The sequence below is a fragment of the Panulirus ornatus genome, chromosome 13, assembly GCF_036320965.1.
Source record: "Panulirus ornatus isolate Po-2019 chromosome 13, ASM3632096v1, whole genome shotgun sequence".
NCBI classification, from domain to species: Eukaryota; Metazoa; Arthropoda; class Malacostraca; order Decapoda; family Palinuridae; genus Panulirus; species Panulirus ornatus.
The window spans coordinates 51,835,160-51,858,925 of record NC_092236.1 but is presented as its reverse complement, the minus strand read 5'-3'; the positions used below and the strand labels follow the sequence as shown (position 1 = coordinate 51,858,925).

Below are 23,766 nucleotides of genomic sequence, written 5' to 3'. Positions count from 1 at the left end.
TGTAATATAGTTATTTACAGGTGCTAGTGTTAATGCTGTAGTGGAGTTACATAATTTACATGCTTTTCTCCAGTAATTTTGGACAGTCACTTTTCACGTGTTAAAAGAATAATTGAGTAAGATCTTAAGAGTTCACGGATGTTTGGGGGGTTTGCAGAGTTTAGGCTTGTTAACCTACAATATAAAATCACCAACAAAAATTTTGAAAACCCCCACGTATGTAGAAGTAATTCTAACACCACAAGCAGTTTTACTATGCATGTGTCTCATGGAGAGGGGCTCACGACGCGTTGGAACCACACAAAAATACTGCGGTTATTGTGCGAGTTGCCAAGTGCTCTTAAACTTTTTTTTTTTTTTCTTAGCTGTAACCTGTATGGTCGATTGTGTATAAGATGGCGTTACATTCACGTTCCCTCTGGTACGCCAAGTGGTCTGGCTACTCAACATCCTGATAGTGATTTTATTTTTTTTCTTCCGAGGCCTGCTATGCTGTTGTTGGACAGGGTTGCGATATTCCCAGATACGGGTAACATCTCGTCCCTATCAGTAAGGTATCAGTGTCGTGTGAGCTCCATTGTTTGTCTGGTGCGTCAGAAACAAGAGCAGGAGCCTTGTCTTATCCAGGGGTTGAGATATCGTCTTTGAGGGGTACAGAACAGTACTTATAAAGAATTGATGTCGGATTTTGTGTGTATTATATGATTTTTGTTTTTGGTTAAACAGATAGGAAACTTAGATACATGCAAGTATTGATGCAACAACAACAAAAAAAAAAGGCGAGTTTAGGCATTTGTTACATGTACACTGACTGTTGTAAGATGTGTACACAGTGAGTGTAACTCTTGCCTTCCTGTTCTGTTCTTGTATTTGTTTAGTGGTATCAGTTCTGTTACCTTCCTGTGCCTCATAACAGTTGTAGTTGAAGCCATAATCACGGAGTTGTTGTAATACATTATTGTAATATATATATATATATATATATTTTTTTTTTCTTTTCTTTCAAAATATTCGCCATTTCCCGCGTTAGCGAGGTAGCGTTTAGAACAGAGGACTGGGCCTTTGAGGGAATATCCTCACCTGGCCCCCTTCTCTGTTCCTTCTTTTGGAAAATTAATATATATATATATATATATATATATATATATATATATATATATACATTGGAAAGGATCACAATTTTGCGTGTGATCAAGATATTCCTTTGAGTCCACGGGGACTCCTAGGAATATATATATATATATATATATATATATATATATATATATATATATATATATATATCCCTGGGGATAGGGGAGAAAGAATACTTCCCACGTATTCCCTGCGTGTCGTAGAAGGCGACTAAAAGGGAAGGGAGCGGGTGGCTGGAAATCCTCCCCTCTCTTTTTTTTTTTTATTTTCCAAAAGAAGGAACAGAGAAGGGGCCAGGTGAAGATATTCCCTCAAAACCCAGTCCTCTGTTCTTAACGCTACCTCGCTATCGCGGGAAATGGCGAATAGTATAAAAAATATATATATATATATATATATATATATATATATATATATATATATATATATATATATATATTCGGGATTTTATTGTGTAACCAGGATACAAAATGAAGATGCCCCTCGCCACTGTAATTGGTTTTTAAGTGTTCAAAGTACATGCTTGATATGTTTGTAGGGCCTGTTTCGAGGGAGTTGATAAAGCTTTTGATTGCATTGTGTCTGGTAATGAAGGATGGATGACTAGTGTCATGAGTATGTTCGTGCTTTCTTTTGGAAGTAGGAGGGATGATGTTAGGTGTAGGTCAGCAGTGTTGGATGTGTTGAGTTAGCGGGACGCAGGATCACCGCCGCTATCGTTCCAGATTAAACTTCCTGACGTTATCTAGTGTCGGGCGTCATGGCGGCGGCAGCACCCTCACTGCCGGCCGGTGTTTGTCATGCCGCCTAGGCTGTGCCACCCGACCGCTAAACCCACTGATAACTTTCCCTACATTGACAATTGACATCCTCGCCGAAGATGACTGCTCGCTTGCGGTGTAAACACTTGTAGGTGGAGACTGTTAAAACACACACACACACACACACACACACACACACACAGATACACATGCTTAGTTTTGCTGTGCATGAGGCATGCGTGGGCCGTCTGGGGACAAACCTGCGTGGGTTCGAATCTTGGTCGCGGCAGCCGGTCCACAGTCCACCTAGCTGTTCATCCTTCCCTAGGGTTCTGGTCGATATATTGGATACCCCGAGATTTGACCCACTTGCCCTACTCCGCATTATCGATTCGTGTTCTTTCTTTCGTAGGCGCTACTCTGGTTTCTGCTTCCCCCAGTAGAGCAAAACTAAGTATTACTTAGCGAATTACTGCGTCACGATGACTTATGTAGCTGTTACCGACTCGGGGAAATTAGCCGTTGTGATATCTTTCCCCTCCCAACGCAAACCGTTAAGCTTTCAGACTTCTTGCCTTCTCATAATTCGCCTAACAGCTTTGATCATCTGTTACCTGTTTCTCTTCGTTTGATGACAACGTATCCTGGCGTCCGTAGTGGTGACCATGCATCCTGATGTCTGTAAACAGACATGGGTGATGTCTACGTATTCTGACGTCTTTGGACTGCGTGAACATTGATGGCATTAGTTTTTTACCCCATCCCCCCCATCTCCACCCCATGGTGACATGTTCAAGACATGCGCAGCCAAACTTTATGCTTTGTAAGTGGCGAGATTATCTCTGAACTGATAAGATACACGATGCCGCCACCTAAACCCCGTCTTCCGCAAAGATTTGTTAGTGTATCCACTTGATTGTTAATGAGAAAACACAAATTTGCTCATGGTCTGGAATGTCTCGGTATGCTAAAAAGCACGCATGACTTTGGAATGTTCATGTGAAGATGTGGGTGGAAGTTGTGGTCATTACAGACAGACTATATACATTTGACATCGCGCACGAGTGTTTGACATCTGCACTTATTCAAAATTGTAACTGCAGCCTTGGAAGGCTTGTATCTTATATCTTCGCTTGTGGCATTGTATTATGGATTCTGGAGCCTTGCATCTCTCTTGAGTATGCTGAAGGTCTTGATGATGACGGAAAGAATAATAATCGAATAAAGTATGTGGCAACTGATCCATATTAGAGTCCAACAAGCGAAATAGAGCTGTTATTGAGTGTGGGCCCAAGTTTTCGTGTTACGTAACCTGATGTGTACTATTATTTGATTTTCTCATTTAGTTATTACGTATCCTGAGGTGTACTATTATTTGATTTCCTCATCTAGTTATTACGTATCCTGGGGTGTACTATTATTCTTATTTGATTTCCTCATCTCTTAGCAATGGAGAGTAGGTGAAAGCCTACAAAAGTATAAAGTATGAAAACCAAGTGTTTTACATCTGGATGGGTCAGAAACATGCTTCATTGTTTGCGATAAGATCAGTTCGACGTGAATTCGAAGGTACTATTCTTATATTGTACTGAAAAGCTTGTTAGTACCTGGATTTTTCTTTCCCTTGTAATCCTCCGTTGATTCATACGAAACCTTTGCCTGCCGGGCTGGTTCGAAATCGCGTTAAATTTTGAATTTGAAAATTTTTAGAATATATAAGAGTATCCATAAATGGATATTACATTACTCACCTGTAAAGATTGAACATGAAAACTATTTTTGGAGTGCTATGCTTGTCATGTGAATGAAATATTTGTATGGTACACTGGCCAGTTATAACCACTCAATTTTGTACTCAAATGAAAGCACTGATTTCAAAAGATTTACTCTAAGGCCAGTGCATTTAAAGATACTCTTGAAAATTGCAAATAATTGGAAATATTGACCAAGGACCAGGCTTACTTAACCCATCATAAAAAAGTGCACTGCATAATGCTGTGGCATATTTGCAGGAAACCGATAGGACGGACGTGCGTCTCCAACTGTATTAGTGTATATGCTTCAGACTTGGAGCAATGTCAGTTTGTTTCTCATTGTTAACCAAATGCTGTAACGGTTGCTAAACATTTGTCTGTGTATCACTCGCCACATCAAAGATTACCGAAATGGTGGATGCTCGAAACGCGCGCACTATTTGCGATGTTACAGCATTAAGGTCTGTCAACAGCAAGTTTTGTGGGGGTGATGGGAAGGTGGGGGGAGAGAAGCTGGGAGCAGGGGTCGAGGGAGGGGCTACGCGGGGCTCGCCCGGCGAAGGCCGGGCAAGCTGCCGCTCAACGTGTGTCTCCTCAGTTGTAGTGTGGCTTTGGAATGGGAAAGGTCTTCGTGCTCGTGGCTCCTGTTTGCCTCCACATTGAGTGTGTTGGTAGTACGTTACAGGCTTCGTGGAATAATGAATTATTACCAAGTACGTTCGTGATTTGTTTTGGGTTTAGGTTTCCTCACGACAGTATTTAAAGTTACTTTGGTATGTAAAACGCCTTTGGTGCATGTTGTCTGACGGGCGCGGTTTCGCTTAACTTAAGGAATGATGCTGGGCAACAGATTACAACTATATGTAACGAGAGTGCGGTGAAGAGTGTGAAGATTTACGCATGATTTGAAAAGCCAGCAGTGTCACATGAGTTCGACCGATTGATTTTGTTTTGTGCCTTTTATAATGGTTTTTACGAAATCTTAGAAGTGTTGATTTGAAGGACATGAGTGAAGACTAGACAAGAATTGTTCCCACATATTTAAGATGGAGTACGTACTCCAGATATGTCATTTTTCCAACTGTTGCCCATCTATATATGATTGTGGATGGGACCCGATAAATGAAAAAAGTGATTGTGCGAATGCATTTTACCCATGGATATTCGATTGTCCACTGATATCACGTGAATGAATATATATTTCCTTGGCAGTACAGCACTGTGACCTTGCCATCTCCGAAAGCGGATTGTGTTGTCTACATTCCACAAGAAGTTAGTGGCAACTTGGGAAATTATATTTCAAAATAGGAAATACTGCTGCCTGTCCAGACCAAGCAGTAAGCACATACGAGTTGATAAAAGTTCGCTGATTGGATATATAGTGATGATGAGCTTTTCATATCTTTGTAAGTTGCTTTCCTTTTGGGAGGCCTTAGTTGATTGTGCATGTGATTGTCTGTATATTGTGTCACGGCAGTGTTTTGTGCATGTTATTGTTGGTGTATAGCGTGTCACGTCAATTGATTGTTGAAATGCAGTGTGTCACGTCAGTTTTCATTTTAGTATGGTAGATAGGGATGTAGCGAGGCCTTGCATTCTTGCGTCATGTCATGGCATAACCGTGTATTTTTTTTTAGTATGTTTTGCAAAAGGAGACTATAGTCTTAATGAAAGAAATAAAACAAAATAGTGTAATTTATCTTTAGTGGATGATTAGTCATGTTGACGTCATGAATTGGTGGATATGGTATTTGGAAGAGTACGGTAAGTCTGCGGAACCAACATTCCTGTCTCGGGATGTTGATGGAAGGGTCACCCCTTTTTTTATCTATATTTTCTGAAAAAAAAGGATTTACTAATTTAGATGACCATTTACCTTGGCATCTGGAAGAGAAACTAGTACGTACTGTTTGTTGCATGATTTTGTTAAGCGGGAACATAGGTAATTTTGGAAAGGAGTAAGGCGATATTTTTCTCAGCATTGTGGTGAAGGATTTTCGGCGGTGATAGAACACATTGGTAGTATTTCATGAAACCTTTGAATTGCTTACTTGTTTTGGTGACCTGCAAATATTTTTTCGTTAAAGAGGATGACATTGCCATTTACAACTTGGAATTCTTTCTCTTGAAAAAGTGGGTGGGTTGAAGGCACCAGCTCCTTCTTTCGCTGCCTGTTAATAATGAAAGTGTGATGGATTGTGATTTTCACGTAAAAGAAACCTTATGATTTTTTTAATTCGGTGACGACATTGGATATATTGTTCATCCGTAACGGCCTGTTAGAGGCTCGTGATTAGTAGATGGGCAATAGATTAAAGTATGTGAGGTTTTCTTGTGTTTGCGTAGCACAGTACCAAGATTAGAGGGGTGTGGATGGGATGCGCTCGAAAGTTTTGATGGAGTTTACGTACGGTGAAAGGGAAGGTAGTTGGTCCTTTTTGTTTCAGGGTAGATTGAAAAATCGTAAATGGTCTTTGTAGACATTACCTTTGTTTTGTGAAAATATCATATTGCTATTAAGGTCTTTTATTATAACTTTTCATGTCCACAGGACAACATGCAGCGTCAGGACTCTGAGCCGCTGTTTGGCGACGACATCTACAACCTGCTGAGGGAGGACTCTCTCCTCCACCGCACTGGCTCGGCTAACTTCGCGACGCTTGTTGAGGGACCGGAGAACTCTCTGCCCGTAGACCAGTCCATCGTCTCAGATGATCCTATGCAACCACAGCAACACTACTTGGAGCAGCAGGACTGTATGCAGCAGTTGGCTTACCCACACCCCATCTCTAACCATATTGTACTGGTCCCAGATAGAGCTGGTGATTTGGTGTATCCCATGACCATCCCTGCGGAGCAGCAGGCAGAAAAACCACCTCCTCAGGGGGAACAGCAACCACCTCAACAACAGCAACCGCATCAACAGTTGAGAAGCGCAGATTGGATGGCAATCAACATAAGCGACGAAGTAGCAGCTGTAAGTATTGAATATGATGTTGATAATTGTGTTAAACATTTACAGTTTTCACAGTGTTTATCCATTACTTTATATAGCCTCCCAGATGGATCCTAGACATTCCCAACTAAGGGCGGATGTATGGGAAAGGGCAGTCTCGCTCCCCTTTAGGAGTGTATACTTTATTATACTCTAAAGTACAGCTAATAATGATTGATTTACACGTACTGTCAGTCCAACCCCTTTTAAATCTTTCAAAAGAAAATGAATTGTTAAATGTACCATTTGTACACAAGGGCCAGTGGACGAACGAAATTATCCCGTTTCTACCTAAGACGTCATGTGTTGATTACTGATTTTACTAATTCTCTCATGCAGTTAGCTGAACCCAGTTAATATTGTGTAATTAGTTCCACCTGTGTATTCTTGCACATGTACACTGGTGTAGAGGACTCGGTTTAAGGTGTGACTACGTATCCAATAGTCAATGTTTACGCTTTATATAGACATTTCCAAATGTTTTAACTATCCTTGCAGTAGTCTCGTTTTCTGCTGGCTTTATCGTATTTTATACCATACTGTTTTTGTCATAAGTAATTCCTTCCGTTTATATGGATTTTGTGTACAAAAGACGTTGAAACAACATTATCAGAGAAGTTCAGTATCAGACTGGTAGGCTGGGTGACGTATAATTCCACGACACGCCTAGCGGAATGCGACTAAAGCTACGGTTAAACGCATTGCATGTATGCCTATCTTTCAGCGTTGATACTTTAGTATTACGGGTATTTATGTTTTATTAAGAATTATAGATGTAGTATTTGTGCACAGCATTACCTTAGTCGTCTGAGAATTGTTGAAACAAAAGTGTGAATCGATTGTACGGACGAACTGTAAAGCTTGCTTGAACCTGTGTGCGAGTGAGAGAGGTGGTTATGTACGATGATTACATTTTTTGTCTCCCCTTTTTATCCAAGTTTAATGGATTTAAGATATTTTTTTAGAATATCTAGTAGCTCGGTTTTAATATCTTGTTAAGTTTAAGCTTGGTTAGACTGAAAGGTTTGTGAGTTTTGGCAAATAAAAGAGAGAAATCATTCTGAAACCAAGTCGTAGCAAGTATTGGAATGGCCCTGTGGATGTAAAGTTGGGGACGGCTAGTTGTCGTGCTGAGACTTTGCTGTGTTGAACAGTCGCTGTGACTGGTTTACTGAACTTTTTGAGAACCCTGTGTTGGTATTAGTTTCAGTAGCCATCCGTAAGACAAGGAGGATGATCGTCTTCGAAGTGGTAAGTTGACACAGACACCTGACATGTGTTCCGTCTGAATCTGCGTCGATTTCAGGGCTGATTTCATTGTCATCAGTAAATGAACATTGCATATTTTGCTTTATTTGATATAATAAGTGATGCACTAGGAGGTAAAAAAAAAATCTTAGAAATTGATGTTGTAGTGACTTTCGTTATTCGTGTATCTTAAAGTGAGAATGTGATGAAAAATTGTATATTGAAAAGTAGGGTGTGTGTTTGGGGGGGGGGGGGGATGATGTGCTGTCTTTTGGCATAACTTAAGGCATATGAATTGATCAGTTGCCCAGAAGGAAAACTATTGGGTATGTTGCCTTTGTATCTGGGCACTAACTTATATCCTTCTCCCCTTAACATCCTTGGAACTCTTCCCTTTTTTTTTTTTTTTTTTTTGTCACCTTTGCAGTTACTATTTTTTGGTAAGTCATGCCCTGTATTCTCAAGTCATTTTCCTCCTTGTATTTCAAATATATGCTGAGTAGAGGCACCTGTGATTTTGCTCCATGTGAACCCCTCAGCTCGACTAGCCCGGGTTCTGAGGGGGAACGGCAGAAATGGTCAACAAAATTTATACTGTCCCATGACCTGAAATAGGTAGACCCTATGGTACTTTTTACGCTGAATTCGAAAGTTTTTAGGATTTTTCTAACGGGTAAGGTTTTTAAGTGACAGGCGTTAAATTTTAGTCATTGTATATTACTCGTTCATACATGAGGCTGGTATTGCACTTGAAATTTCTAGATTGTAGAAGTGTACGACTTTCGAGAACGTCTCGTTAGTGCCCAGCATTTATATGCCGGCATATAGGGGCTACACTTTTCTTGTTACCGCTTTTCCATGTTCAAAATGTCTCGATGAAAATTTTCGCCATGGCCATGACTGACTGCGCCACTCATGTTATATTCTTAGACAAGTCCTCCATAACAGAACGAGCGTCATTGCAAAACACCAGACCATATTCAAGGGAGAAAGATTCTTTGAAGACGACATAGCGGTCCCCATATAAAAAGAATTCTTTAGTTTCATTATGGAGAAGATTCCAGCCCTTTAACCTGTAACCCAAAAGTTCGGTTTGCTTCTTAGACAAATTTGAATCTCGGACGAGATCATTATTATCTTGACTCGGCAATTGTGGTTCACTTACCTCTACTTGTGTACTTCATCATCATCCAGACTGGGTCACTTAGTGTTGTTTCTTGGAGGCTCTGGTGCAGGTAATTCCTGACTGTGAGGTATTTGCTTCATAGCATATAGTAAATTAAGATATATAACAGTATGCTTGGATTTTGATGATATTTTATTTATTTTCGTATACTTAACAGCTGTTTCCCCGCATCAGGGAGGTAACGCCAGAAACCCTCCCGTCGTATTTTAACTTTCTAAAAGGGGAAACAGGAGTGACACGAGGAGTGCTCATCCTCCTCGAAGGCTTAGACTGGGGTGTCTAAATGTGTGTGGATGTAACCAAGATGAGAAAAAAGGAGAGATGGGTAGTTTGTTTGAGGAAAGGAATCTGGATATTTTGGCTGAGTGAAATGAAGCTCAAGGGTAAAAGGGAAGAGTGGTTTGGGAGTAAAGTCAGGGATTGATGAGAAGACAAGAGCAAGGGAAGGAGTAGCACTAATACTGAAACAGGAGTGGTGGGAGTGTAAGAAAGTTAACTAGATTGATATGGGGAAAACAAAGTGGATGGAGAGATCGATGATTATTGGTGCATATGCACCTGGACATGAGAAGAAAGATCTTGAGAGGCAAGTGTTTTAGGAGCAGCTTAATGAGCGTGTTAGTAGTTTTGATGCATGAGACCAGGTTATAGTGATGGGCGATTTGAATGTAAAGGTGAGTAATGTGGCAGTTGAGGGAATAATTGGTGGACATGGGGTGTACATTGTTGTAAATGGAAATGGTGAAGAGCTTGTAGATTTATGTGCTGAAAAAGGACTGGTGATTGGGAATACCTGGTTTAAAAAGAGAGATGCACAAGTGTACATATGTAAGTAGGAGAGATGGCCAGAGAGTGTTATTGGATTACGTGTTAATTGGTAGGTGTGCGAAAGAGACTTTTAGATGTTAATGTGCTGAGAGGTGCAACTTGAGGGATGTGTGATCATTATCTTGTGGAGGTGAAGGTGAAGATTTGTAGAGGTGTTCAGAAGAGAGAATGTTGGGGTGAAGAGAGTGGTGAGAGTAAGTGAACTTGGGAAGGAGACTTGTGTGAGGAAGTACCAGGAGAGTGAGTGTGCAGAATGGAAAAAGGTAAGAGAGCAAAGGACGTAAGTGGAGTGGGGGAGGAATGGGATGTATTTAGGGAAGCTGTGATGGCTTGCACTAAAGATGCTTGTGGCATGAGAAGCGTGGGAGGTGGGCAGATAAGAAAGGGTAGTGAGTGGTGGGATGAAGAAGTAAGATTATTAGTGAAAGAGAAGAGAGGCATTTGGACAATTTTTGTGGGGAATAGTGCAAATGACTGGGTGATGTATGAAAGAAAGAGGCAGGAGGTCAAGAGAAAGGTGCATGAGGTGAAAAAGAGGGCAAATGAGAGTTGGGGTGAGAGAGTATCATTGAATTTTAGAGAGAATAAAAAGATGTTTTGGAAGGAAGTAAATAGAGTGTGTAAGACAAGAGAACAAATGGGAACATCGGTGAAGGGGGCAAATGGGGAGGTAATAACAAGTAGTGGTGATGTGAGGAGATGGAGTGAGTATTTTGAAGGTTTGTTGAATGCGTTAGATGATAGAGTGGCAGATATAGGGTGTTTTGGTCAAGGTAGTGTGCAAAGTGAGAGGGTTAGGGAGAACGATTTGGTAAACAGAGAAGAGGTAGTAAAAGCTTTGCGGAAGATGAAAGCTGGCAAGGCAGCGGGTTTGGATGGTATTGCAGTGGAATTTATACATATATCCTCTTTGTCATTCTTTCCTCACTCATTCTTTCCATGTGACCAAACCATTTCAAAACACCCTCTTCTGCTGTCTCAACCACACTTTTTTTATTACCACACATCTCTCTTACCCTTTCATTACTTACTCGATCAAAGCACCTCGCACCACATATTGTCCTCAAACATCTCATTTACAACACATCCACCCTCCTCCACACAATTCTATCTATAGCCCTCGCCTCGCAGCCATACAACATTGTTGGGACCACTGTTCCTTCAAACATACCCATTTTTGCTTTCCGAGATAATGTTCTAACCTTCCTCACATTTTTCAACGCTCCCAGAACTTTCGCCCCCTTCCCCACCGTTACTCACTTCCGCTTCCATGGTTCTATCCGCTGCCAAATCCACTTAAAGATAGATAACTCTCTCTTACCCTTGTCCAAAACATCCCATTTTTTTCTTTAAGTACATCCCACTCCATAATTGTCGGTGCACCCTACACTCTTTGCCCTACTTTTTTCATGAAATAATGGCATTTGTAACATACATTTGTGTAAGAAGTGAGTATTTGCTAGCATGGACCATCTTCCTAACCAAAATGGTACTGTGGGGAGCAAATTGATAAACATGAATTACTCCCGACATTCATCTATAAAGAAGCTTTTGCTTCATTGACAATAAGTAGGTTCCTTGCCCACCATGGTTTTACCTGAATGGTTTTCATTTTGAGCTGTAGATTGCTTTTCATTGTTTTGACATTCTTATTGGTATTTCTTTTAAACAGACGCCTAGTCATGGTCAGATTGTCAAGAAGGAGGAGCCTACTTCACTGCATGAGGGTAGCAAATCATATCAACCAGACACAACACCATCGCGCACAGTGCCCTCCCTTCAGCCATGGCCTGGCCGTTACTCATTTTCTGTATCACTCTCCACTGATAACAAGGATCGCAATAAGGTAAATTGCTAGTAGATGTTGAATGGTCATACTGATTTATATGTTTTTACTTACAGGGAAACATGATGACAGTATTTTCCTGATCAAAAGTTAAAAAGTATTACTTTTTTTTCATCTTTAACAGTAAGGATTGGTTAACGTTCAAGACTGGAAGATTCTGGTGGAGCAGAGGTCTTTAATTTTACCCTTCATAATGATCTGGAACAAATGATAAACATGGAACTGAGTTACTGATCACCTCAAATCACTCCACCAATGCATTTTTTTGTTCTTAACCTTTGAACTCTAGGGTCTTGTAACCACAATCTTATATCTCTTAATTCTAATTAGGTACAGCAACCCTCTGTATTTTCTTGATCGAAAGTTAAAAAGTATTACTTTTCTTTCATCTTTAACCTGAGTTACTGATCACCACAAATCACTCCACCAATGCATTTTTTTGTTCTTAACCTTTGAACTTTAGGGTCTTGTGACCGCAATCTTATATCTATTAATTCTAATTAGGTACACCAACCCTCTGTTTGCCCTCCTCCCATGAAATGCCAAGATTTGTACTTTCAGAGAGTTCAGTTGTCTTCCTTACCCTGTGTCTTTATTACCACTATATGAAGACAATCCCTAGGGATAGGGGAGAAAGAATACTTCCCCCGTATTCCCTGCATGTTCTAGAAGACTACTAAAAGGGGCGGGAGCGGGGGGGCTGGAAATCCTCCCCTCCTGTTTTTAATCTTCCAAAAGAAGGAACAGAGAAGGGGGCCATGTGATGATATTTCCACTAAGGCTTAGTTCTGTGTTCTTAACACACACACATGTACTTGCCATTTCCTGCGTTAGAGATGTAGCGTTAAGAACAGAGGACCAAGCCTAAAGAGGGAAAATCCTCACTTGGCTCCCTTCTCTGTTCCTTCTTTTAGAAAAGTAAAAACTGGAGGGGAGGATTTCCAGCCCCCCTCCCTCCCCATTTTTTACGACATACAGGGAATATGTGGGAAGTATTCTTTCTCCCCTATCCCCAGGGATAGCTCATATAATGTGTTGCCAGTTGTGATAAAGAAGCAGACAGTGTATACTAAAGATGGTATTGGAATTGAGTTTTTTACTTAAGGGTATGTATAGAACTGTAGATGTCAGTGTACCTGTCTAGTTAATAATACTTTATATTTATTGGTTTTTAAATTTCTAGTCAGGTTGATATGCCTCATGTTTTCAACAGTGGTGCTATAGCCAGCAGCAGGACAAGCTGTACTTGTGCCCTAATGTCGCTGTTCCAGTAAAGATTGTGTTGAGTGAGTGGATTGATGGTACCCTCACAATTACTCCAGTGTTCAAGGATAGCCGATTCCGTATAGATCCAGTCACCCGCTGTTACAACTGTAAGAGCCAGCAAGGTGAGTCATTAGATGTAAACTATAAACAAAACTATCATTAAGATTACCTCTGGGGTAGGGAGAAAGAATTTTACTTCAGTATTCCATTTGTCTTGTAGAAGGGGCAGAAATGTGTGGGTGGAAACCCCCTTCTTGTATTTCAGCTTTTAAAAGACAACAGAAGAAGAAGCCAAGCATGGAATGTTCATCCTAATTCAAGGCTCAGGCTGGGGTGTCTAAATGTGAGTTTATATAACAAAGATGAGAAGTGAGGAGAGATAGGTAATGCAGTTGAGGAATGAAAGTAAAACAAAGCTCAGGGAGGGGGGAAAACCGGTTTGAAAGTATTTTAGGAGTAAAGTCAGGGTTTGGTGGGAAGAATGTTTTGGAAATGTCTTAGGATATTTGTTCCCTCCACCTCTCACATATGTCCTCTTTGTCAATCTCTCCTCTCTCATTCTTTCCATATGTCCAAACCATTACAACACACCCTCTTCTGCTTTCTCAACCACACTCTTTTTATTTCCACACATCTCTCTTACTCTTTCATTACCTACTCGATCAGACTACATCACACCATATGTTGTCCTCTAACATTTCATTTCCAACACATCCACCCTCTTCCATACAACCATATCTAGAGCCCATTCCTTGAAATCATATAATGTTGGAACTACTATTCCTTTGAACATACCAATTTTTGCTCTCCGAGATAATGATCTCTCCTTTCACACATTCTTCATCGCTCCCAGCACCTTCACCCCCTCCCCGACCCTGTGACTCGCTTCTGCTCCCATGGTTCCTTCTGCTTAGTTCACTCTGATATATATAAAACACTTCACTTCCTCCAGTTTTTCTACATCCAAACTTGTATCTCAACTAACTTGCCCCTCAACCTTACTGAACCTAATAATCATATTTACTCTCAACTCTCCATTTACACTTTTCCAGATTCAGTCCCCAACTTCTGCAGTTCCTCACTCGAAAAGGCCACCAGTGCTGTATCATTGGCGAACAACAACTGACTCGCTTTCCCGGCCCTCTCATCCCCAACAGACTTCATACTCACCCCTCTCTTGAAAACTCTTGCACTTACCTCCCAAACCACCCCATACATAAACAAATTAAACAACTATTGGTACATCACACACCCCTGCCACAGAGTGACCTTCACCTTACAAATAGTCACTCCATCTATGCTTCACCTCATTGTAGCCTGTTACCACTTCTCTGTTTGCACTCTTCACTGATGTTACCATTTGTTCTCTTCTTTTTTACAGTCTTTTACCCTCCTTCCAAAAACATTGTTATTCATTCTTTTACCCTCCTTCCAAAAACATTGTTATTCTCCCTGAAGTTTGCTGATACATTTTCACCCCAACTCGCATTTGTACTCTTTTTCAGCCCCTGCACCTTCCTTATGATCAGCAACTGTATTTTGTAGTACATCTACAGCCGTTGTACTTCTTCCCTGCAGATAATACCCATACTCCTCCCTTTTTCATAAGCAATTTAACTTCCACATCCCATCACCTACTACCCTTTCTCACTTATCCACCTCCCATCTTTCTCATGTCATATTCCCATGCACATTGACTATAAGGTAATGTGCATGCTTGTGATTTTTTTATGTAACAACTTCAGTTAATTGCAACTAAAATACTCTCCTGTTTACTGTATTGCAGCTATTACAGCCTCTGATCCTCATGTGGCAGAGCATATAGTACAGATAGAAGGAGAAGGTTGTGACTATGATGTAGTACACGAGCGATTTGTGGTGACAGTGCCTTTACAGCCTCCACCACCTGGAGAAGTTGCCTCCACCCTTCTCTTGAAGCTCATGTGCCTAACATCATGTGTTGGTGGACCCAACAGAAGACCTTTCTGCCTAGTGTTCACTCTTCGTAACAGGCGAGTGCTTTGGTGGTCTGAGTTTTCATCTTGGAAATAACTGGTCAATTTATGATTTCATAGTGATGTATGAATTTTTATATATGGTTCCATGATTGTGGAATATGAAGGATTAGGTTTCATGAGTACTAATGATGATTTCCACAGCGCGGGAAGTGAAATTGGACGGCAGGTCCTGGATACGAAATGTTGCAGATGTCCCTCAAGGGATATGACAAATGAGGAAAAAGTTGCAAATCCACAAGTTAACAATGCCATGTTGACTCTTGATGATGAAAATCAAGCAAAGGTAGATATCTGTTAATTTGTGTTTTATGCTAGTGTATTCGAGCATGGGCTTCTTTATTTCCATAATTAGAATAGATCTTAAACATTTACTCATTACTTGATAGTCGAGTCTTTGCTTTAACTTTTGTGCCTTTCAGATGTCTTATGCATCTTTGCATAGAGGGAGAGACAGTTGGGTGGGGATAGGGGTGGTCATCCCCTGTATAGCACATCACACTAATTCTCTATACCCCTAATGTGCCTCAGACCCACCTGTATGTTGAAAAGAATGCGTGTCCCCTTTTGCCATCTTACAGTGGCACTATATATGCATTCTGCCAATCCTCAGGCACCGTACCGTGATCCATATATAAGTTGAAAATCCTAGCCAAAGAATCGGTAACACAGTTACCACAATACCTTCCACTCCAGCAGCCTTGCCATATTTTATTGTATGCGAGGCTTTCACTACCTGTTCTCTTCCCCAAAACAATTTCCATGACTCACTTCACATACTTCTGTGACCTCAGCATCCTTCATATGCTGCCCTGTCTTCAGATCAACTGCTAAGCATTGAAGTAGTATTGCATTGGGAGGATCTTTATTTCATTGAGAGTGTTGAGTATTTGTGGCTGCCAAGTATCCTGTGAGTGTTCTGAGTTCTCCAAATTGACCCAGTTACCTGTCTTTTCTTTCTGCCTCACTAACATGTAGACTACTGGCACTCTGTCCATAAACATACAATCTCTCCTTGTCATCTGTAACACTTTGACAACACTAACTCATGTAGCTCTTTTTTGTAACTAGGTTTTCCTGCGGTCAGCACTATGTGCTAGCCCTGCCTTTTGGCAAAATGGTAAGAGTAGTTCCACTTAGAACAGGCATTAGAGATATAACTCTAAATTGTGTGATTTGCAGTTTTACCGTATTTGCATTTGATATGGTGGAAGACCAGGTGAGTGAGGCATAGTATCAAGTGCAGTTGATGAATTGTTTGTAGAGGATGCCAAGGAATTCTTTTGTAGTACAAATGTTGATGTCATTTGGTGATTAGAGGGCATTTAGTTTGTGTAGTGGTTTTGTGTATTCATGTTCCTTTAATTATGTGTCCTGAGAGATATCTTTTCTGTATCATGGGTCAGGTACCACTGAATTATTAAGGAATGTAGGTATCTAAAGATGATAATTACATGTATGTAGTGGCACTAATTAGATTTTTTTTTATTCAGATTCGAAAAATAGTTGCTGAGACTAAAGTGGGCCAAAAGAGGAAAAGGCCTAACAGCATCAAGGTTGAGCCAAAATCTGATCCTGGATATGTACATATCAGAGTAAGCCTTTTGTGAATGTGTTTTGTGTTTTTGAAAAATATGTTAATGATTTGATAGTTATAATTATCATTACACTTAACCGCTGTTTCCTGCATCAGCGAGTTAGTGCAAGGAAACAGACAAAGAATGGCCCAACCACTAGTATACACATATACATAATCGCCCATACACGCACATATACATAACGTATACATACATATACATGCACAGACACATACATATATCCACATGTATATATTCATACTTACTGCCTTCATCCATTATATGTATGTAGATTTTTGGCTACTTTCTGATAGAGGTTCTGAATAATGTTTTGTCCTTGGAGAAAACATTGTTTAATAGTTTAGGTTCATATATTTGTAGATGAAAGAAAGGGCAAGAAAATTGCAATGATGACCTTGCTTGGCTGAGGTGCAGTGTATAGGCGACTAAAAAGGATGGGAGCGGGGGGGGGGGCTGGAAATCCTCCTCTCTCATTTTTTTTAAATTTTCCTAAAGAAGGAACAGAGAAGGGGGCCAGGTGAGGATATTCCCTCAAAGGTCCAGTCCTCTGTTCTTAATGCTACCCCGCTAATGTGGGAAATGGTGAATAGTATGAAAGAAAAGAAAGATTTATTTATTTATTTTGCTTTGTCACTGTCACCCACATTAGTAAGTGAGCAAGGAAACAGGCAAAACAATGGCCCAACTCGCCCACATATATATGTATATATATATACACGTCCACACATGCATACATACCTATACATCTCAACATATACATATATATACACACAGACATATGCATATATACACATGTACATAATTCATACTGCCTTTATTCATTCCCATTGCCACCCCGCCACACATGAAATAACAACCCCCTCCCCCCGCATGTGTGCGAGGTAGTGCTGTGAAAAGACAACAAAGGCCACATTTGTTCACACTCATCTCTAGCCCTCATGTATAATGCACTGAAACCACAGCTCCCTTTCCACATCCAGGCCCTATAGCACTTTCCATGGTTTACCCCAGACACTTCACATGCCCTGGTTCCATCCATTGACAGCACATCGACCCCAGTGTACCACATCATTCCAGTTCACTCTATTCCTTGCATGCCTTTCACCCTCCTGCATGTTCATGCCCCAATCACTCAAAATCTTTTTCACTCCATCTTTCCACCTCCAGTTTGGTCTCCCACTTCTTGTTCCCTCCACATCCGACACGTATATCCTCTTGGGTCAGTCTTTCCCCACTCATTCTCTCCATGTGACCAAGCCATTTCAAAATACCCTCTTCTGCTCTCTCAACCACATTCTTTTTATTACCACATCTCTCTTACCCTATTATTACTCACTCGATCAAACCACCTCACACCACATATTGTCCTCAAACATCTCATTTCCAGCACATCCACCCTCATCTGCACAACTCTATCTATAGCCCATGCCTCGCAACCATATAACATTGTTGGGACCACTATTCCTTCAAACATACCCATTTTTGCTTTCGGAGATAATGTTCTTGACTTCCACACATTCTTCAACGCTCAAAGAACTTTCGCTCTCTCCCTCCCCTATGATTCACTTCTGCTTCCATGGTTCCATCCGCTGCCAAATCCACTCCCAGATATCTAAAACACTTCACTTCCTCAAGTTTTTCTCCATTCAAACTTGCCTCCCAATTTACTTGACCCTCAACCCTACTGTACCTAATAACCTTACTCTTATTCACATTTACTCTCAACTTTCTTCTTTCACACACTAACAAACTCAGTCACTAGCTTCTGCAGTTTTTCACATGAATCAGCCACCAGCGCTGTATCATCAGCGAACAACAACTGACTCGCTTCCCAAGCTCTCTCATCCACAACAGACTGCATACTTGACCCTCTTTCCAAAACTCTTGCTTTCACCTCCCTAACAACCCCATCCATAAACAAATTAAACAACCATGGAGACATCACACACCCCTGCTGCAAACCTACATTCACTGAGAACCAATCACTTTCCTCTCTTCCTACACATACACATGCCTTACATCCTTGATAAAAACTTTTCACTGCTTCTAACAACTTGCCTCCCACACCATATATTCTTAATACCTTCCACAGAGCATCTCTGTCAACTCTATCATATGCCTTCTCCAGATCCTTAAATGCTACATACAAATCCATTTGCTTTTCTAAGTATTTCTCACATACATTCTTCAAAGCAAACACCTGATCCACACATCCTCTACCACTTCTGAAACCACACTGCTCTTCCCCAATCTGATGCTCTGTACATGCCTTCACCCTCTCAGTCAATACCCTCCCATATAATTTACCAGGAATACTCAACAAACTTATACCTCTGTAATTTGAGCACTCACACTTATCCCCTTTGCCTTTGTACAATGGCACCATGCAAGCATTCCGCCAATCCTCAGGCACCACACCATGAATCATACATACATTAAATAACCTTACCAACCAGTCAACAATACAGTCACCCCCCTTTTTTAATAAATTCCACTGCAATACCATCGAAACCCACTGCCTTGCCGGCTTTCATCTTCCGCAGAGCTTTTACTACCTCTCCTCTGTTTACCAAATCATTTTCCCTAGCCCTCTCACTTTGCACGCCACTTCGACCAAAGCACCCTATATCTGCCACTCTATCATCAAACACATTCAACAAATCTTCAAAATACTCACTCCATCTCCTTCTCACATCACCACTACTTGTTATCACCTCCCCATTAGCCCCCTTCACTGAAGTTCCCATTTGTCCCCTTGTCGTACGCACTTTATTTACCTCCTTCCAAAACATCTTTTTTTTCCTCCCTAAAATTTGATGATACTCTCTCACCCCAACTCTCATTTGCTCTCTTTTTCACCTCTCGCACCTCTCTCTTGACCTCCTGCCTCTTTCGTTTATAATCTCCCACTCATTTGCATTATTTTTCTGCAAAAATCGTCCAAATGCCCCTCTCTCCTCTTTCACTTATAATCTTACTTCTTCATGCCACCACTCGCTACCCTTTCTAATCTGCCCACCTCCCACGCTTCTCATGCCACAAGCATCTTTTGCGCAAGCCATCACTGCTTCCCTAAATACATTCCATTCCTCCCCACTCCCCTTACCTCTTTTGTTCTCACCTTTTTCCATTCTGTATTCAGTCTCTCCTGGTACTTCCTCACACAAGTCTCCTTCCCAAGCTCACTTACTCTCACCACTGTCATCACCCCAACATTCTCTTTTCTGAAAACCTCTACGAATCTTCACCTTCGTCTGCACAAGATAATGATCAGACATCCCTCCAGTTGCATCTCTCAGCACATTAATATCCAAAAGTCTCTCTTTCGCGCGCCTATCAATTAACACGTAATCCAATAACGCTCTTTGGCCATCTCTCCTACGTACATACGTGTACTTATGTATATCTCTCTTTTTAAACCAGGTATTCCCTATCACCAGTCCTTTTTCAGCACATAAATCTACAAGCTCTTCACCATTTCCATTTACAACACTGAACACCCCATGTATACCAATTATTTCCTCAACTGCCACATTACTCACCTTTGCATTCAAATCACCCATCACTATAACCCGATCTCGTGCATCAACACCACTAACACACTCATTCAGCTGCTCCCAAAACACTTGCCTCTCATGATCTTTCTTCTCATGCCCAGGTGCATATGCACCAATAATCATCCATCTCTCTCCATCAACTTTCAGTTTTACCCATATCAATCTAGAGTTTACTTTCTTCACTCTATCACATACTCCCACAACTCCTGTTTCAGTAGTAGTGCTCCTCCTTCCTTTGCTCTTGTCCTCTCACTAACCCCTGAATTTACTCCCAAGACATTCCCAAACCACTCTTCCCCTTTACCCTTGAGCTTCGTTTCACTCAGAGCCGAAACATCCAGGTTCCTTTCCTCAAACATACTACCTATCTCTCCTTTTTTCTCATCTTGGTTACATCCACACACATTTAGACACCCCAGTCTGAGCCTTCGAGAAGGATGAGCACTCCCCGCTTGACTCCTTCTTCTGTTTCCCCTTCTAGAAAGTTAAAATACAAGGAGGGGAGGGTTTCTAGCCCCCCTGCTCCCGTCCCCTTTAGTTGCCGTCTACGACACGTGAGGAATGCGTGGGAAGTATTCTTTCCCCTACACACATATATATATATATATATATATATATATATATATATATATATATATATATATATATATTTATTTATTTTTTTTAATTGAAATCTGAGCTCAGCATAGTTTGCCCATGAAGAAGTAAATTTTTGTAAACCATGGAAAGGTCTGTGGGGCCTGGATGTGGATAGGGAGCTGTGGTTTGGTGCATTACACATGACAGCTAGAGACTAAGTGTGAACGAATGTGGCTTTTTTTGTCTGTTTTCTTGGTGCTACCTTGCTGAAGCAGAGGTTAGGGATGCTGTTTCTTGTGGGATGAGGTAGTGACATGAATGGATGAAGGCAAGCAAGTATGAATATGTGCATGTGTATATATGCATATGTCTAAGTGTATGTATATGTGTATATGTAGATATGTATATGTGCGTGTGTAGGCATTTTATATTATTAAACTTAATCGCTGTTTACTGCATCAGTGAGGTAGTGTATATGAGTGGATGGGCCATTCTTCATCTGTTTCCTGGCGCTGCCTAGCTGACGTGGGAAACAGCGATCAAGTATTATGAATAAATAGATAGAAATTAATTCTCATTTGTTTTTTCAAATGTTCACAGGTTCCTGTTAGACACAAACATGAAATAATGAGTTATTTGAATAAAGTGCTTGCTGAAGAGTACGTCAGAAATAACAATCCCTGTTTCCTGAGAACCCCAGGTAATCACCCACAGGATGAAAATTAGGTAAGGCAGAAGTAAAAAAAATCTTATATTTTTTACAAAAGTTTACCAGAAAGTATTTCTTATAATTAGGATTTTTAAAGGATCTCATGAAGTATAATAATGGTGTTTAAACTAAGTTAATAACTTTAGTATATATGTGGTTGTGAGGCAGGGCAATGTGATCACTGTACCCACTTAACATGCCTGTATTTTTGGGGAAGGAGTGCAAATGATTGGGAGATTTATGAAGTATAACTGCAGGAGGTCAAGGGGAAGATGCAAGGGTTGAAAACGAGGTCAAGTGAGAGTTCGGGTGAGTGAGTATCGGTAAACATTAGGGAGATTGATTTTTTGGGGGGGTAAATAATGTATGAAAGAAGAAAACAAATAGAAACATTGAAGGGGATGAAAGGGGAAATGATGATAGGTAGTGATGAAGTGAATATTTTGAAGGATTAAGTATGCTCAGTGATTGAGTGGCAGATGTAAGGCATTTTGATGTTATGCAAAGTGAGAGTCATGGAGATTGTTTTGGTGAGCAGAGAAGAGGTGGTGAAATTTTTGTGTAAGATGAAATGCAGCAGGGCACCTAGAGTGGATGGTGTTGTGGTGAAGAGAGAAGAGGTGGTGAAATCTTTGCGTAAGATGAAATGCGGCTGGAGTGGATGGTGTTATGGTGAAGAGAGAAGTGGTGATATCTTTGTGTAAGATGAAATGTGGCAGGGCAGCTAGAGTGGATGGTGTTGCAGTTGAATTTAATTAGAAAGAGGGGGGAACTGTGTTGATGACTGGTTAGTAAAGATTTTCAATGTATTTTTTAGATCTTGTTGAGGTGCTTTAGGATTGATGGAATGCATGTATAGTGCCAATGTATGGACACAAAGGGGATAAAGGCAAGTGTTCAAACTACAGAGGTATAAGTTTGTTGTCATACCTGGTAAGCTGTATGGGAGGGTATTGATTGAAAGGGTGAAGGGATGTGAAGTGCACAAGATTGGGGAGGAGCTGTGGTTTTTGATGTTGAGGATGTGTGGATTAGGTGTTTTCTTTAAAGAATGTGTGTAAGAAATATTTAGAAAAACAAATGGATATGTATGTGGCATTTATGGATCTGGAGATGGCATATGATTGGGTTGATAGAGATGCTTTGTGAAAGGTCATAAGTGTATTTGTTGTGGGAGGAAAGCTGCTCGAAGCAGAGAAATTTTTTCAAGGATGTAAGGCTTGAGTATGGGTAGAAAGAGAGGAGAGTGATGGTGTTCAATCTGTTTATGGATGGGGTGGTGAGGGAAGTAAATGTGAGAGTCTGGGATAGAGGGGCAATTATGTAGACTTCGGGGGAATGAAAGGGCATGGGAAGTGAGTTTTTTCATTTTTTGCTGATGGTACAGAACAGATGGCAGATTTAAGTGGGGAACTGCATGAATTGGTAATTGAGTTTGGAAGTGTGTGAAAGGAGGAAATTGAAAGAGAATGAAATAAAGGTTATTAGATTCAGCAGGGGTAAGGGACAGGTTAGATGGGGTTTGAGTTTGAATCGAGAAAAACTGGAGTAAGTGACGTGCATTTTAGATATCTGGGAATGGACTTTGCAGGAAATGCAACCATGTAAGTGGAAACTAGTCATAGGGTAGGGTAGGGGGTGAAGGTTCTGGGAGCACTGAAGAATGTTTGGAAAGAGAATGTTATCTGGGAGGGCAATAATGGGTATGTTTGAAGAAATAGTAGTCCCAACAATTATTATATGAATGTAAGACAATGGTCTGCAGATAAGGCTGTGTAGAGAGTGAATGTTTTGGAAATGAAAAGGTTGTGGACAATATGTTGTGTGACATGGTTTGATTGGGTAAGTAATGGAATGGGAAGAGAGAGAGGTTTGGTATTAAAAGAGAGTATGGTTGAGAGAGCAGAAGAGGGTGTGTTGAAATGGTTTGGACACTATGGAGAGGATGAGTGAGAATAGGTTGACAAAGAGGATATATGTGTCAGAAGTGGAGGGAACAAGGAGAATGGGGAGACCAAAGTGGAGATGGAAGGATGGATTGAAAAAGATTTCAAGCAAGCTTGGCCTGAGTGTGCTAATAGGTGAAAGGCAAGCATGGGTTAGAGTGAATTAGCAGGATCATTAGGTAGCATTAGCTAGTAGTAGCTATTAGGAACAGTTAGGAGCCTCTGCAAACATTGCGCTGGACTTACCCCCACCTGCCAATGGCCTGTTAAGGGTGAGGTGCTTAAGGCTAAGAAGTAGCACTAGAGTTCTTAAGTTATGGTAATTGATGGCAGTTGAACTCAGT

The 23,766-nt window shown here is 40.8% G+C and overlaps 1 protein-coding gene across 8 annotated transcripts in view; it reads left to right on the top strand.

Annotated features, from left to right (window-relative positions):
• The window catches only part of LOC139752874 (cellular tumor antigen p53-like), an 81,580-nt gene that overhangs the window by 56,224 nt on the left and 1,590 nt on the right, over positions 1-23,766 (top strand). For 6 of the 8 annotated variants that reach the window (XM_071668882.1, XM_071668880.1, XM_071668881.1 and 3 more), the window contains exons 2-8: positions 6,201-6,626; positions 11,579-11,752; positions 12,966-13,140; positions 14,805-15,030; positions 15,178-15,319; positions 16,527-16,628; positions 21,368-21,493. In XM_071668882.1, coding sequence (XP_071524983.1) covers positions 6,207-6,626; positions 11,579-11,752; positions 12,966-13,140; positions 14,805-15,030; positions 15,178-15,319; positions 16,527-16,628; positions 21,368-21,493 — 1,365 coding nt within the window. In that variant the 5' untranslated portion in view covers positions 6,201-6,206. Of the gene's footprint in view, positions 1-4,205; positions 4,363-5,035; positions 5,056-6,200; positions 6,627-11,578; positions 11,753-12,965; positions 13,141-14,804; positions 15,031-15,177; positions 15,320-16,526; positions 16,629-21,367; positions 21,494-23,766 lie in introns of those variants that run through there. The other 2 variants (XM_071668879.1, XM_071668883.1) reach the window with 2 other exon arrangements.